The 17966-nt window shown below is 42.4% G+C and overlaps 1 protein-coding gene across 1 annotated transcript in view; it reads left to right on the top strand.

Moving 5' to 3' along the window:
* Positions 1 to 901: 901 nt before the first annotated feature.
* The window catches only part of pde8b (phosphodiesterase 8B), a gene marked incomplete at its 5' end in the record, with an annotated part of 50950 nt that continues 33885 nt past the window's right edge, over positions 902 to 17966 (top strand). The window contains 2 exons of the mRNA XM_083900038.1: positions 902 to 1180; positions 16694 to 16750. Of these exons, the coding sequence (XP_083756164.1) occupies positions 902 to 1180; positions 16694 to 16750 (336 nt within the window). The remainder of the gene's footprint in view (positions 1181 to 16693; positions 16751 to 17966) is intronic.

Below are 17966 nucleotides of genomic sequence, written 5' to 3'. Positions count from 1 at the left end.
AGAAAGTGAGAATTGGTTGAGGAGGGCAGTAATCGGTTCGTTGATGAAGCCTCCATCACTGTGGCAGCATTATTGTGTCTTAATGTAGCATCGAGTGAGGCCTTTAAAGCGACCTCTGGAGTCAGTGAAATGGCCTCTGGGGAGATTAGAGGGTCATGATGAATAGAAGTGATATAATAGGAAAGAGAGAGAGAGAAGGGGAGAGAAGGGGGGGGGGAGAAAGAGAGAGAGAGATGGACCGTGGCCAGTGATCAGCTGCTGCAGAACAACTGAAGCAGACGACACAGAAGACATGTCTTGAAGCCCTGTGTGTGTCTGCACAGACTGAAAATGCATGTCTCTGAATGAAGGATGAGCGCACGAGACACGGAGCCGGATATGAAGCAAAGGAGGATGAGGATGAGGATGATGATGATGATGATGAGCAGCAGCAGCAACAGCCAGGTGGTTTAGTCTATTTATGAATTCCATTCATTCATGAGTGCATCTTCACTGACAGTGAGAGACAGTGATCGCACGTGCTGCTGCTGCAAACACCTTTCGATGAGGACGGCGCGCACGAGCCCCGGACAGTAGCGGATTGACGGTGCGCGTGAATTTTTATTTATTTAAAAGAGAAAAAAAAAAAAAAAAAAAAAGGAAGACCATCGTCTGCAGCTCACGCTTCCCTCCCTTCATGTGCTCAAACGGGGGGTGTGCGGAGGAGAGAGCAGCGATTCGAGTCCCGCAGCCGATGCCCGGAGGAGAGAGGAGTCCGTGTGCAGGCAGCTGTGGACGACAGGAGGGTGGAGGGTGGTTTCTCTTCTGCCGCCGCCGCCGCCGCCGCTGCAGCAGCTGCTGCTGCTGCAAGTGTCGCCGTTCATTCCCGGGGATCTGACTCTCCCACTGCCGCTGCCGAGGCATGGGCTGCGCTCCCAGCATCCACGTCTCTCAGAGCGGGGTGATCTACTGCCGGGACTCGGACGAGTCCAACTCCCCGCACCAGACCACCACCACCATCTCGCAGGGCACCGCGGCCACGCTGCACGGGCTCTTCATCAAGACCGACGCGGCCGAGACCATCCCGTCCGTCATCACCTACCAGAGCCGACACTCGCGCAACAACTCGCACCGCAAGGAGAACAGCGGCGGACACATCCGCATCGAGGCCGAGACGCAGACGAGCCACACCAGCGTCAAGGTACAGTATGTTTTCCAGAGCAGAGGGTGAAGGTGCAGGACACAGGCACAGACACTGGCACAGACACTGGCACAGACACTGGCATCATCATCATCATCATCATCAGTGTCAGGTAGAGAGTGACAGTCGCACGTGAGGAGGCCCCCCCTAATGTTTGTTTATGATCTGAGGAGGCCCAAACCTTCTTCTGCTCCAATTACAATCTACTAACAGCCATTATGCTCATTCAGTGTCTTTATTAGAGTCTCTCTGCAGACATTACATACAATAGACTAAATAACTGTTGTTATTATTATTATTATTATTATTATTAATAAATTTTTAACAACTAGAAAAGCACTCGGAGAGCGCAGTCCCCCCCGCCCCCTTTGGACTTCCAAAATCTGGGTCGGACAGCGAGTGTTGTAACCAGTGATAGCGTCTATGGATCAGGCCCAAAATTTAATCACTTGTTCCTGGTCCCATTGCGGACATTTCCTGAAATTGTCACCCAAATCTGTTTGTGGCTTTTTCGAGCTATGTTGCTAACTAACAGACCAACAAACAAACTCGAAACGGCGAAAACATAGTAAAGGTAAAAAATACAGTTTCATTCTTGAGTAAATTAGACTGATGGTCTGTATTTGTAGAGCTTTTCTAGTCTCGATGACCAACTAGAGCTGCTTTACACACCACCACAGTTGTGTCATTCACACAGCACATCTGGACAAGCAGAGGTTGGGATAGAACTCGCAACCTTCGAGCTGAAAGACGACTACCACTGAGCCGCTTTGTCCACAACACAGAGGACAATAGACTAAAATGCAATATAAAAGACAACACACAGTGACTTAGGTGTCTTCATGTAATAATAGGTGGTTTCCATCAACTTGTTTTTATGCGCTTTTTTGATTGTGAAAAAATATATCAATGGAAACGTGAATTTTTTTTAAAAGTATATGTGCGTTGGAGAGGTTGAAGAGTTGGTGTATTGATAAAAGGTCGATGTGAACGAGCAATGGAAGCATTTATAGCAAGCACTCGCATGACGCAACACAATGAGGAGATTCCCTTCTTATTAGGATATTGTCATTATTCAAAATATTTGAAGAAAGTATCTTCAAATACAAAGTAATTTGTTTAATTTTCGATTAGCATTAGCGCAGCTAGCTGTTGTGACCAGGCAGGCAGCGGCTCATCAGCAGCAGCTGCGCTGTCTGGAACATGTTTCCAAAGGTAAGGGCACAATTAGCATTAGCATGTTTTATAGCATAACAAATAATACAAACTCACATTGTGCAACCTCATTAGGCACAATGGAGTTTTTAAAATTTTCGATTAGCATTAGTGTAGCTAGCTGTTGAGTCACAAAATAGCTAGCTACGGTACTGTGTCGGCTATGTTATCAGACAAGATTTCCAAGCTTGTGAGGAAAAATGCAATTTTTTTTGTGTGTGTTTTACAGTATTAATGTAGTATTTGTAATTCTGAAGTATTACATGTCATTTAGCAGACACTTTTATTCAGTACTGCCTCCTTCCTCTTTTCTCTCCTTAGTTACTTTCTGCATGGAGCTATTATATGGAACTGAAGAAATCTTTATTTGTCGTTGTAAGAAAAGAAAAACATATATACTGTACATAAATCACCTTATGAGGTCGTCAACAAATATACTACATACTAGACACTAAAACGCTAAAATAATCCCCTAAAATACAACAAATATAAAAAGTAACCATGCGATAATTTTGATGATTTTGGTCACTTTGGTCATTAATGTGCTATAGTTGATTACATGGCAGAGATTGTGTCAGTTCATATGATATATGAACAGTTCATATGATATATGAACTTCATTACATTACCTTCATGGCTCACATTAACATTATTCAGTATCTATATCACACCATAAGTGTTTATTAATGCCTAGTATTTGTTTTCAATAATCACATTTTCTCTTGTTTTAACGGTGGTTTAACCATCGTCTGTTAAATAAATAAACCACAGCCAATATCAGTACATTTTACAGCATTATAGTCCAAATGTGTTGAATAAAGACCAACTCTGACATGTGTAGAGCTATAGTGAAGGCAGAGTTAAACCGCATACTATACTGACTATTGTTTATTACCACTCAGCTCGAGGCCAATGTTCCAAGAAACGGTATCCTCTGTCAAATGAGCAGAAATGTGCATCTAATTGGTTCGTTCTTGAGCGAGCGAAGCACAGAAAGTGTACGTCAAAGTGTCTTCTGTGGTTTTTTAACAACTGGGGGTTTGACTCTTCAGATTGCTTTCATCAGTTGAAAGCTTGAGAGGTTGCTTGATATAGCTCCACATTCGCGTGGCAACATGTAGTTTGAGAGACGCTTAGAGATTTTTGTCCAATTCATCACGACTGGATACATCTAGGATGTAAATAGTTACAGTAAGATGTAAAAAATAGTTAGTTATCTATCTATAAAGCAAGTTTTGTCTGCGTGTGTGTCTGAGAAGGGCATATCTCGCTAACCGTTATTCAGATCGACCTAAGATTTTGGATATGGGTTGAGCATGGCCCGATGGTGTGCATCCTTGATTTTCACTGATTTATCACATTGCACCAGGCAGGGGGCGCTGTCAGGATTGTCTTTCATAGTAAGATACAGTCCCCCTGCTAGGCTAGCTAGGTCTAATTGTGTGGATAGGTGCATAGGTCTCACTTTGGCGATAGTCACGCCGGTAATACACGATCGGGAACCCAAATTCGCTCTGGATTTCCACGCCCCCGAGTAATCTCATCTCATCTGCGAATATCCGAATATTAGCGAGGAACACACTAGCGCTATCGGTGTTTCCACGCCTGAGCGATCTCACCTCATCTGTAAGTCTTGAGCGAATATCAATGTTCAATGTGTACATGTGCTGGATGGGAAGAGTTGCAGACGTTGGCATGCTAATCGGAGATTTAGCTTTTGACGTTGTAGCGGTCCTAGCATGCTAATGCATACTTCCTACGGACACTGCACTAGTTAAGATTAAAGCAAAGTTTAGTCACAATTGGAAAACGCACGTCAACGCACGACGCGTTTCCATGGCGACTGACCGGAAAAAGACGCGCGCGACGTCATGTTTACGTGCCGGGACACCGGAGTCCAGGCGCCGTTTACCAGTTAGCTGCGTTAGCTCCTTTTTAGCCCCATTAGCACGCACCTACATTGCCTACCAGCGTACCCGTGTACTGCGTATGTGTGCCTCTGTTTTTAAAGTTTAATGCTACTTTATAGACTCATTTTAACAATCCAGAGTCACGTAAAACATGACGTCCCTCGCGTCTTTTTCCGGTCAGTCGTCGTGGAAACGTGTCATGCGTTAACGTGTGATAGCGTTGACGCCATTAACGCAGTTAACTGCCGTTAATGCCCAGCACTAATTTAATCACATCTAGAAAAGGTAAACAATGAACTTTTCCACGCAAAACATCAAGCTTTACTGCTTAACATCTTGGTTTTAAAACGTTAAAATTTGAAATAATGTCACAGTCCTGCTGTAGCTTAGCGGCTCTCATTCAGTGTTTTTAGTTTGTTGGTGGGGTAGGGGGGTTGGGGGGGGTTGGGGTTATGTGCACATTAATGTCACATTAATTGTGTGCTTTCTGCTCGCTGATGGATCCCTCTCATGAGAGAGCATGTGAACAGATACTTCCTTATATTTATAATCGAACCCCAGAGGATATAGCTGTGTTTTGGTAAGAAGTAATGTAGCAGATGATCGTGTCATCAGACCCTCACAAACAGGATTAACCCATTCACTCCCCCCGAGCAAGACTTTTCATATGATTTCAATACGTTTTTGTTAAAAAAAAAAAAAAAAAAAGAAGCTTTTTGACACAGTTTTTTTAATAATATAAGTGTAACTAATATAATTCTCTTTTTAATTTATTAATTTGCTGCACATACTTGTTTTGGCTGGTCTTAATATGGAGGCAAAATCAGCGCAGTATGAGTTGGATTGGATTGAATGAAAAATATTCAGTCATCCTAACAGGAGGCTTCTCATCAAATCAAATCAAATCAAAGGCTATGTTTGCAGTAGCTTTAAAGATATTTACGTCCGGCATGATAATACTTTTTATAGTTTTGTGTCATGAGTTTAGGGTGACACAAATAGAGTGTGTGTTTGTGTGTGTGTGTGTGTGTGTGTGTCAGCTGTTCCATTGCGCTCCCACAGTTCCTCTCTGTGTCTGAGGAGTCGGAGAGGATCAATGATACCATTTATTATTAAAACAATCTGCTCTTTCCCTGCAGGATCTTGATAATGTGCCATGGTGTTGATAACGCTCCTGTGTGTGTGTGTGTGTGTGTGTGTGTGTGTGTGTGTGTGTGTGTGTCTGTGTGCATTTTTATATGCACAAGTCATTTGTTTACCCCTCTGGTCAGTGTGGCTGGGGTGTGAACAGTCACATGTGAAGGAGCTGATGCCGGTAGGCCTGTACACATATCCCCCCAGGGCCTCTCACACAGTCACCGACTAAGTATACACAGAAGGACGAGCAGCTTCTCAACATCGCTGCAGCCGGCTCTCGTTCAGACACGGGCCATAAAAGTTCAGTGGACGACAGAAGTGCGGACTCTGAGACATGAACGCCTCACCGAGCTTATCTAAAATAACTTTTTGGCTGAAAATTGACTGATATACAGAGGATTTTTTTTTTTTTTTTGAACGAACCTGCTACACTTAAAAAGGCAATTAACACCATTCCCGTTGCCAGTGGTTGGTCTGTTGGCCCTGTGTTTTTTTTTTCTTTAACTCCTTTGTCTGCTGTTGCGTGAAATGTGATGTCACAGACATACCGCAAAATGTCACAGTAGGTTTTTTTTGTTCAGACTCCACAGTGAGTGAACGGTTTTTAAAGGTCCCTTATTATGCAAAATCAACTTTTTAATCATTTCAATCCTTATATTTGGGACTCTGGACTCCCTATCAGTCGGCAAAGTGTGAAAAAAGATGACTCACTCATGTTTTTGTGGTCCTCCTCAGTCTAAGTACAGGAGATGAAACATGCAATGTTGACTTCCGCGCTATTTGGGACGTCACAATGCGCTAAATTCCTGGAATTGTTGTCTTGCGGAGCTCCGCTTTGTCCGTAAAACGTATGAGAGTGCTGGCTAGGGCAACAGTATCCGACAACCGGAAGTCCGCGGAAAGTTCTATTCTTGGCTCCACAGTGCAGCACAGAGTTCTACACAAACTTCCAGCCTCAGAGGATTTATCTGTCCAGTGGATACATGTTATATATGACGGCAATGTGCCTGCTAGAGCCTGCAAATGATCACTTTTCCAAATGCTAACTTCTGTTAGCTCCCAGTAGCCTCTGTGGCTGATGCCATTTCCTGTCCCTTAAGTTTTGTTTTTACTTTTTTTTAAGGTGGACCTAAAGAGATACTACTAAACAGAGCGTTCTGAACAGGGCTGTTTTGGCAGAGTGATTGAACTGCTGTGGTGCTTCATCCTTATGGTATTTTGACCAAAGCATGTCACAGACATGTTCATTAGGACACCAGGGAACTAGGTTAACTTGGAGAAATATAATATGGGGTATAATATGTCCCCTTTAAGTATGTTAAGCTCTGTCCAAAGTCGTAGAAAAACAAAAGTGGTGCGCTTAAATCAGAGGTGTCAGACCGGCTACTTATTAGCATCATTATTATAATAAAAACATTGGTCGTGACACAGCTGCCGGCACAGTGATCAAACATAGGCAATATTTTTATAATATTAATAATAATACATTTGGTTGTAATTATCACATGATGTATTACTTTAAATGACATATAAGCTTGTTTAGTATTTTAATTACAGTTGTTGATGTTATTATTCACTTGATTTTAGATGAATTTCTCTTTTTTTTTTATGTGAATAGGTTTATTTTGCACCCTAAATATGTTACCATTGTGACGTACACATCATTCCATATCAAAGCAAGCACTTTTACGTTGTAATTCAGTGAAATATCATCATGAATATATCATTCTCACAACCTCATTATAATTTTCTCATATTGTCAACCCACTAGTTTGTTTTGTCTTCACTTTTTCCATCATTGACCCCCGAGGTAATTTTTGTTCAACACCCTATTAAACACACACACAGCTAACCACTATGCTAATTCACCCATGTCTTATGTTGGGCCAGAAAAAAATGAAATTAAACCCTAAGATTAAATAGGGTTTTCTTGAAGTCCTGTCCTTCAAACTAGGGAGCAGTTTTGTGTCTTTAAAGGTCTTTATTTGCTTATACATGCAAAGCTGCAGTTCTACGAATTGAAATATTATGATGACAGAGACAGTATGCTTGTGCCAAAACACAAAAAGTGTACGTCTATGAAGGTTCTCCGTCCTGCAGAGGAAAGTAAGACCGATGTCTGGTGATTACAATAAACACTACTTCACCGTTTAAGATCCATCCATCATCATGTCCGGCTTGTGTTGGGATGTCGTTGACTGATGTTGTTGGGGAGCTGGAGCCCAATCTAAGCCGACACAGGGTGAGAGCATAATCACAGGGTCAGCGTATAAAGACAAACAATGTTCAGACTCACATTAGAACCTGTGATCAATTTAGAGTTAATCCAAGATGGTTCTCGGTCTTAGTGCAGAGGAGGGCGAAGCACATGGAAAATCAAAAATACTGTTGTATGTGTATGTATTGGAAATAAGGGTCCCAAAAAATAGAAGAGGATGATGAAAGGCTAAATTATCTTATTGGGAATAAATCTGCCCCCTGTGAAAAGTCTGTGGCCGACTGTGCTCGGCCTGTTTACACTACATTTATTTTGAACGTTGGTGATAATGGTATAAAAATTAAATTAAAAAAAAAAAAAAACCCCACTGGATTAGAGCATTTAAAGTGGAACTAAGGCCAACTTTACTCACAGTGCCCTTTATTAGACCACATGGTAATTCCTTCAAAGGGTCTGCTGCACTTCTAGGATGTATATTTTGAACTTTGCCCCTAAAGTTCAAATGGATATCCCCAAAAAACGTGCAAATTCTACAAAGAAAGGACTTGACTGAAATGGGATTTAAACAGCAACCTTTGTGCTGCAACTGCAGCACGTGGTTCAATAGCAATGACACATTGTGACGACAACAACAACAACGCTGATTCTAGCACTGATTCAAAACAGGTGCTCAGATATTTTAATCCCATGAATCATAGTCATATAACAGTCCGGGTTCCTACATGTACACAATTATGTTACTTATTATACCAGGCCTGAGTTTGCAAACCATGCATATATAACCCTACGGCCAGGGCAGTACATCAGATTAATGGTTATGTAAATTTTAGTATGCAAAAAACCCCCAAAAAAACAGGTGGGTATAAACAGGTGCAGGGCCGCCTGTTGTTTCAGTTGTTTGCACTCATGTTCTCGTTTTGTATGTATATATATATATATATATATATATATATATATATATATATATATACAAGGCTTTTATTGTGAAATTCAGTCCTGGTACTTAAACGTCATGAGGCACATTTGTTTATGATAATTTCCATTTTCAAAAGAAAACCAAAGAATGATCGGTTATGTCATCATGCATCTCTTTCACACTGTAGAGCTCAACAACATAGAGCATGGATGCAAGGCAAGTGTGATGTGCTTCTAGAGAGTATACTTTTGAATTTTCACAGGTTTTTAAGGCTATTTGATCAGTCAATGAATCATTTTAGTAGCTGGTGGATTCATGGATAGATGGACGGTCAATTAGTTAGGTAACAGAGGTGCACAAGACGCAGCAGATCAGCGAAACAGCCATCGAGTACTGCAGAGGATGCGTTTTGTTTGGAAAGAGTTCAGTGTGGACAAAGTTGGAGCTTGAATGGGGGTAAGAGAGGTGGGTGAGAGCGGGAAACGTCAACCGGACAGTGAAGTGGAAAATAGTTTGGATGTCAGACTGGGAAAAACTGTTTACATGCGCGGACGTTCCTGGAGGTGTGTGTTTACACGTCTGGTATCGCATAAATTAAAGCACAGTTCAGTCCGTTCCAGTCCGATGGATCGGCGGGATTGGGACGCGTTAAGAGTCGGAGCTAATTTTTTCGCAAATAGTCTGTGAATGTGAAAAAAGGGGGTTACTTTCATCGACAGCTACTGTAACATTAGCCGCGTACAGTAATGCCCTCTACACTGGGCTATTATTGGTAGCGCTATGATGATCAAATCTGAAGGTTGTAGTCAAGTAGCCTGCTCACATGACAAAGCTCGCCCACGTCAGGATATCAGTTGATCAGCGAGAGCTTATCGTGTCTAAAGGATAAGAAAGATGATAACTGTAGCGCGGTGTGCAGACGGGCTGCTGACCTCAAGTCCCTTCAGGCACTACAGAAGGACGGACGCCTGTGCTGCAGATAAGCCGAGGCCTTGTTGCAAGGACTGCGTTTGGCGCAAAAAAAACCAAGGCCTGCCGTAAACAACGACAAGAGCGATGCGACGCGATGAAAGGCGACCGCTCGGGGGTTTGATTTATCTGGCAACCGTCCAGAGTAAATCAAGCAACGTCTCACCGGGTCGAGACGCATACGAAGGTGACATAACGCTCGGGATTAGCGGAAGATTTAGCTCTGCTCCGAAGGCCACGATCACGTCATGCTGCATCATTTTCTGATTTCTAAACAGTCTGCCGAGGTTCAAAGTAAGAACGGCACCCAAGGTCAAGTCTTGATGAGAAATCCAACCCCCCCCCTCCCGCCCTGCTCGTCTTTATCACTTACTCAAAATGATTAGACACCATCCGGCGAGTGTAAACAACTCTTTTATTTTTTTTGTTCTCCAGCCGTAATGTAAACTACCCTCTCATCCTCATAACCTACAATCACTGTAAACAGTGAAAACACCCTCAAACGAATATGTTAAACATACCGTTCGTTTGCTACGTTTATTGCGCGCTGAAGTATAAACTGCACAATTATATGTGCAATGAAATATCGGAGTGGGCCTCCACAATGAAACGCAATGTTTAATCTGTGTTCTAACAATGTCAGCGCACTGTATGCAATGACATGATGTACCTGGGCCCCAGTAAGTAAGTAAGTACGGGTTTATTTATACAATACAATTCAAAGCTTACATTTCAAAGTGCTGCCACGAAAACAGGCTGAGACAATAGAATTAGGGCAAAAATGACTCAAGGAAAGCGTTTGGCAAAGAACTGATAGATCGGAGGCCTCGCTCAGATCCGTACTGAGCACTGATTGCTCAAACCACATTTGTTCCATCGCTCAAAGAAGTGAAGTGTTCCTCACTGCAGGATGCTGCATGAGAGATGAAGACGGGGGAGCAGAGAGGCAGGAGAGGCGGTGATACTGTGGACTTTGGTGAAAAGGACAGGTGCTCGCGGATGGCAAAAAGGTTCAATAATGAGATAAAAGTTTAACTCGTTATGACAGATTGTACTCATGGAAATGTAATGATAAAGCCTCTGGCACGAGGAGCAGTTAGTAATTCCCTGACCTGGTTTATCTGGTACCATCCTGCTTTAAAAGTGTATCCCCCAAGTCTTGATAAGGATCCCTAAACCTTAATGTTTTCAACATTCACTATGAAACTGTGCCAATTTTCATTACCTTATACATAGTATTAGACTTGTTCTCAGCAAATACGCATATGTTCACCATGTTCTGACCTAACAAATCCCAAACAAAGCACCAAATGTGTTTTTTGCGCCCACTTATGCCTGTGTGCTATTTCATTATACATGTAGTATACATGTGAGGTCCCACACAGTGGAAATGGTAATATAATGGACATTTTTTCCACCCAAGTACATAAATATGTTTTGTTTTTTTTTACTTTGGAGTCTAGGAATGCCCGATATTGGACTTTTTCTTTTCGGTTCTTGGGTTGATAACCGATACAGATACCGATATGCTTATACATTTTTCTTTGCGCCCAACTGCAACGGTCTTTTAGTCTCTTCTGCGTAGATGAGACTAAAAGGTATCGTAAAAAAAATTATTGTAAAATAAAAATAATACAAAATAAATAGTTAGAGAGGGTGCAAGCATAGATGTAGACAAGGAGGGAGCGGCTTATTCAACCTACTACTTTAGTTAATAGTCAAATATTGGTGTGTTTGCTGATAATGCATTTTAAAGGTGAAGTAAGTAGTTTATAGTGCCATCTAGAGGAGAGGCTGAAATTTACAACAAAGACCTGCTGCTCTGCTCACCCCGTCCCTTCCCTGAGCGCTACGGTATCCGCAGCTGGTCAAATGTCGAACTCGTCGTCTTTCTCCGTGTCAGCAGATGAGGTTCGTGAGGCGAGGGAGAGGGCGAGCTACCGCGGCCGTAGCAGACGAAGCGGAGAGAGAGGAGGCGGGACTTCCGCTACAAGTAAAGAGACGCTTGATTTGTTCTCTCTCGTTTGTCCTTACAGGCTCCGGTAGAAACATGGCGTCTCGCTGCTAACAGTGGCTATGCAACCGCGGCCCGCGACCGTGTTATTTTACATGACTTTTTGAAACACTACGAAAATGAAACAAAAACTATTATACAGCGACTAGACAATGCAGGAGCACATAATATGTATAAAAAAGTGGATTTTGGGTTATATAAACCCATAAATACTACATAGTGTCCCTTTAAAGCAAGTATTTGCAAATACTGATAATTTCATACATCCCTATTAAGAGTCTGTTTACATACCTATTAGGTCCTTAAACCGTAGCGGAGTATAGGCCGTCAAAGTTGGGACTTGGGACAACATAAATCACACAATATTTGTATTTTTATGTTTCTGTTTAAGGCCAGGTAGTAATGTATCAGCACAGCTTAGTTATGTAAAAGATGTAAAAATGACGTACTGATATCTCTGATCATACGGTTGTAGCGACAGCGGGTTAGGTGACCCTACCAGGAGTGTACCGTCCTGCAGATATAGGACCATGTGGTGGAACATTAGAGTCATTTTGCATCCCACATATGATGGAAACTGTCAGGGTGATATGACAGTGTTGGGGTGGGGGTTGCAGAGCGTAGTCTGTCTTTTCTCTGAGGGGGAGTGATGGTTTATCATTGTATATATTTAGCACAGTTTCAGCTGCAGTTCAATTTCTAGCTTTTTTTTTTTTTTAAGCTTATCTATGTTGCCTTTATTGCTAATCTACCGAGTGTCTTTGCTGCAAATAGCGTAGATGTACTGTGCAGCATATACTCATCTTGTGAGCTTATCTGGAAGGTATGTCTTTGTAATCAAAGATAATGAGTTCATCCCTCTTCGCTCCACACAGACAACACATTGTCCCATTTCTTTTAAAAGATCTCAGATTTCAACGCACACTCCTCTAAGAGTAGTTGTGAATCAAGCGTGCAAACACCCAATTTCAGGCCCTATCATTCTCTCGCCATATGCATTTATCTCTCACGTGCTATCGTTTGTGTACTCTGTCCAGCATCTTCCTTCCCCTTCCCATCTTACCGCAAGGAACTCATCAGCTGTCCTACGACAGCCTTCCCTGACACTTCCTCCATCATCTTCTTCCCCCTCTGTCTGATCTCGCTTCCAAACTGTTCACTCCGTGCCGAAGCTGTCCCCATTTCTGCCGACTCACCTTCCTGCTCTGCTTCACATCGGGCCGCGTTGTCGTTCCTGAAGTAGAACAAGTGTTAATGTTCACATGAGGCAAACGCTTAAAGTGGACTGAAAATATTTGGGAGTCTTCTGCTACTAGCGCTCTCACAGAACATTCAGACCCTCAGCGTTGAACCACCAGATGCTCCTTATCTTACTGACTGACTTCGCTGCATCTGTAGCTCAGCATTCCCCCCCCCCCCCCCCGGGCCATCTGTCTCTGGGTTGACCTCATTTCTTTGCCCTCACAATTTTACAGCAAAAACATGAAAAACGATTCCCGCACGGCTTTGGCTACAGCTGGGATGCGAGGTCCACATTGACTCCAAAAATACAATCCTGCATGTATGTTATCATGACGTACAGAGATGCTTTGTATCGTTTGGTTTCTTCAGCATTTTCTAATTCTGTAATCCTCTTTGGAGAACCACCTGTCCGACGCACAATGGTCCACTAACGGCAAAGAACGACGACCGATCGCGATGCTCTCTCAGCTGGTGTGCACTTGCACTACAGACTGCATAGTTTTCTGATTTGTAAGGAAAAGACTAAGAGAAGACTAGCAGTTAGCCACTAGAGGTTGACTCGCTAGCTAGTGGCAAAAACCTTGCACACCTGTTACTATAGTTTTCCTCACCAAATGGAATAGTTCTGTTTGGTACATTACGGTACATATTTATTTTGCGTTTCCATTAGCAATAGTACCAAAATAACCCCAACCATTCCATTCTTTGGCACCCTTCCCTTGGTGTACCAGAGTAAATTGGTACGAAGCAGTCAGGGTGTAGCTAGACTGGCTCCATCCGCGACAGTCAGCTGATTGGGCGACAAAAAAACTCCATTGTGATCGGTGTAAATATCCCAAGGATTGCTTGACCATTTCTGTGGTTAACACGGTAATTTTGGGGGGTTAAAAATCTATAGTTAAGTTCTGGGAACCATCTTCTGTCTCAAAGTCTGATATTATGCTTTTAGATCTTGTGTCTCCTCGTGACATTCCAGCACTGCACACAGGAAGTGACTTGTTTTATGTCAACACAGCGCTAGTAAAGCGAGACGGCTGCAAACGGGTTGGAGGTGTGACTGGAAACACAAAGAAACAAGGCAATCAGAGATGGCAGACTTCAACCCCATTCACGCAAACAAGCCTCTGGCGGCCTCTGTTGGTCATATTGGCAAGTTCAAGTGAGGAAGCACAAAACACAGAGCCACTAAACAATACTTCATTTCCACTCTGTGGGATGAAGTGATAAGATGCTTCAGAAGTGAATTCTACTGCACAAAAAGTAGATTTTTTTTTAGATTAACTGTAATCTATGTAAAGTGTAAGTAAAACATCAGCCACAGACTGTTGATGTGAAGCAGCTCCAGAAACTGTTTTGCTCGCATTAACATCATGCAGACATCCCACACTGCCTTCCCACACCTACTTCCTGATAACAGTTATTGTTGTGTTTGATGCATTTTGTTTATGACATTTAGACAGACCTGTTTTTGATTTAAATTTACAGAGTCAAAATAGAAATCTGCACAGGAAATATGACATTCTGCACATTTTAAAAGGTCATCGACATTTACATTCTCTGTCAGATTATTTGTTCGAGTGATGGAAAAACTAGAAAAATATAATCTATGTTCCGTTTCGCATCTGCCCTATAAATCTATGAAAGTTAAGAGTCACTTTTTTGAGCTTTTACACTGGCAAACACCGGTACAATTTCCCGTTTGGGCTCTAATTCCATTTCAAACCACCGTGCACCAGCCTGTTTTCACATCACAAGTGGAACCATAGTTCAGTGGCAGCATGGCAGATTTGCGACGCATGATTTCCAGTTTTTCCTGCAATTCAGGGCACGAGCAAATTGTCCACTGATGACGTACTGCAGTGGTTCCCAAACTTTTCACAGTCCCGTACCACTTCAGATATTTGGCCTACAGCCATGTACCCCCTGCTTTCCTTTGCAAGGAAAAAGTCAATCTTCACAGGAGTGATCCTAGCTGGAGAAAGACCCAGAGCAAAGTGATCCCTCTACATTTATACCTGAGCAACTCCCCCTTTGCATTCCTGCAATCGACAAAGGAGTCTGCCTTTCCCGGCCATGTTTTCACACCTCTTTGTCCACTGTAGGTATCGGGGAGCCGACTCCCTGCAGATGTTGTAGATAGTTGCAGGTTCAATCTAGACATCCTAATTACACAATATACAATACACAGTACACAAAAGGACCTGGTATTCTCTGTTAGGGAAAGGCTCTAGCTTCTGAGACAAGGGAATTTAATTTACCATTACAGTAAGTCAGGGGGAAAGCAACTAAGTCACTCTTTTCCATGACCTTGTTCTGTATTTTTGACGCAACATGAAATGACACTAGTGCGTTTTTCTTATGTGGCTCTAAAGGCCCTGGATGACGTTGACGGTGACGCGGTGGTTTGTTTGTGGCCAGCCGAGGCTGCGTGTGGGCTGAGGTACGTCCGCCTTGAAGTGTAATCGCCGCGGACAAGTACGACTGAAAAATGACGAGCGGTTGAGTCACCGCGTCTCTCTCTCGCCGCTTGTGCGATCATGCGATCATGTGTCTGTGTGGAACATGTATTATCTGGGAGCTTAGCTGATTAACTGAAACTCCCTCTCCCCAGATCTCTCTGTGTCTCTTTCAGAGGAATCTCAAGTAGAGGTCAACCGATGTGGGTTGTTTTCAATGCAGCCTATAGACGATATAATGTGATGATATTATGCTTTTTTTGATATATTATGGCAATTATCTTCTTTTCTGAATTTGTGTGATTGCATGTTTGTGTACTTTGTATACTCTGTGTACTGTGTGTGTTCCTATTTGTTGCCTCGTTTAGGACCTTTTCTGTCACTGACCTAGTAGTCCTCAAGGTATAAATCAGACATAACTTCATATTTGAGGAAATGGTTAACTGGCACAGATTTGAATTGTGGTTTGGTTAAAGTTAGGCGTTAACTGGTCGTCCTCATAGGAGATCCCTTTTGGAGGGTTCCACCAAGAACCCTTTTAAAACCCTTTATTCGGGAAAGGGGTTTTAAAGGGTTCTCTGGATCAAAATGGTTCTTACTGGAACCATTAGTGTTACCAAGAACCCTTGATAAACCCTTTCTTTGGGAAAGGGGTTTTAAAGGGTGCAGAGTTCCAGGTAGAACCTCAGCCCTTGCAGAAAAACCCCTTTGGAACCCCTTATTTCTAAGAGTGTAGCTGCACAAATCTGTGTGTATGTGCGTGCGTATGCTCAAAAGAAGCACATGTATCCAAGTCACTGATTCACACCAGGATGACGCATGTGGTTAAAACGCCAGCTGAGGCCGCCTGGACAACACACACACACACACACACACACACACACACACACACACACACACACACACACACACACACACACACACACACACACACACACACACACACACACAGCACAGTATGTGATGCTCCTGTAGCAGGATTATACACGTAAACCTGTGAGTCCAGTCTGTGGCTGACTGCTAATACCTTCTAAAGAGGGTTTGCAGCGGACACTAACACCAAGTGTACATATCCATGGCTACAGCATATGAGATGCAGTTGGTAGTAAAGACACCATAGGGTTGGACAATTATTGTTTCTAAAAAAGGCTGTTGCACTCTAGTTTTTTTTTTTTTTTTTATCTCCAACATCTGCCTTATAAGAGGAGACGTTTGTCTTGTTGATGAGGTCATCCACCTCCCACTGGATGTTTTAAAGTGGGAGGTGAGAAAGACGTTGACAGGCGGGTCGTGCAAGGAAAAACAATATGTCAATATGCTTCTGGAAATCAATGGTAAAATGGTAAGAGTTTTGTGTGCGTGTGTGTGTATGTGTGTGTGTGTGTGTGTGCTAACTCTGTGACATTTACTCACCCGTAGTCGTCTATTTCCTGCAGGTTTCAGCGACAGAAGAATGTGTGGGACCGATGAGACTGACCCAAGAGCCCATTCAGGTAAGCGTTGCCGCACTTCGTCACAGGTTTAATGTCATCGTCACACGTGCAGCCTGTTTTTGGAGGGAATACAAATTGAGTTTTAAAGTGCGAAATGAACAAAGTAAACAAATATTGACCCACTGAAGTTGAACTTAATTACGATTTTTTTGATAAATATCACAATTGCGATTTGAAGTCAAGCTTGAGTTTCACGTTGTGATCATTTTTAAACGTGAGATACCATTAAAATATGAACTACTCTATATTCCAGTGAGTGAGTTGTTGAAAAAAAATAGAAGTTTATCTGATACAGTTTGACTTTGTCATATTAACCCCTTTAAAGGGCACTCATTGAAATTGGATTGGATTATTGGAGGATATTTTCAAAATATGTTATTTTCATGTAGACCACATATGGTTCTTTGCCCCTCTATGGTAAAAAATAATAATAATACTAATCTGAAAAGAGTATATATTAGAATATACAAGAAAAACACAAATAAATTGCACATTTAGAACATTTTAGAACAGTGTTTCCCAATCCTGGTCTTTGGCGACCCCTGTCCTGCATGTTTTAGATGTTTCCCTCCACCACACCTGATTGATTTCATTACCTTACCGTAATTAGTTTCTGAGCTATAACCATAGATGCAGAAGAAGACTGAGCCATGTGACTGTACTTTTTGCCTTTTGGAACTGTTTTGGACGTCTGTGGAAGTGACCAAATATAGTTCTTTGCCCGGCAAAGGGTTAAAGTTGTACTAAAATCCTAAAAAAAAACCTTCTGTCTATCCTGTAAAGAACGTCCCCATAACTTGTTTTGGCCTTTATTCGTTGCATTTTTGCATAGTGAGAAACAATTATAGATCAATCACGTGGCAAACCAAATACAAACCACTTGCAGTATGCCATACAATAAATGGGTAAAAAGTAAATACTTTTGGTTGATTTTTTAAAATTCCAAACTCAACTTTATTGACATTTTTAAATATGTTTTTTAGAGGATGTTGAACGAGTGCGGAAGTCAATTGTTCCTGCGAAGAAGGCGCAAGGTGGGGGCAGAGCGGACTCTGGGATTGTCCGTTCTCATCCTCCTCTGATTAGGGATTAGGACACGTGCTGGCCCCGATTTTCACTTATGCAACATAACAAAGTAAGGGTTAGGGTTAGAGGTCCAGCTGAGGTCACCAGCTGATCACGATGTGGACACGGCAGAGCATTTCCTCTTTGTTCC

Source organism: Microchirus variegatus (genome assembly GCF_963457635.1).
Source record: "Microchirus variegatus genome assembly, chromosome: 1".
Lineage (NCBI taxonomy): Eukaryota > Metazoa > Chordata > Actinopteri > Pleuronectiformes > Soleidae > Microchirus > Microchirus variegatus.
This window is presented reverse-complemented; position numbering and strand designations above follow the sequence as displayed.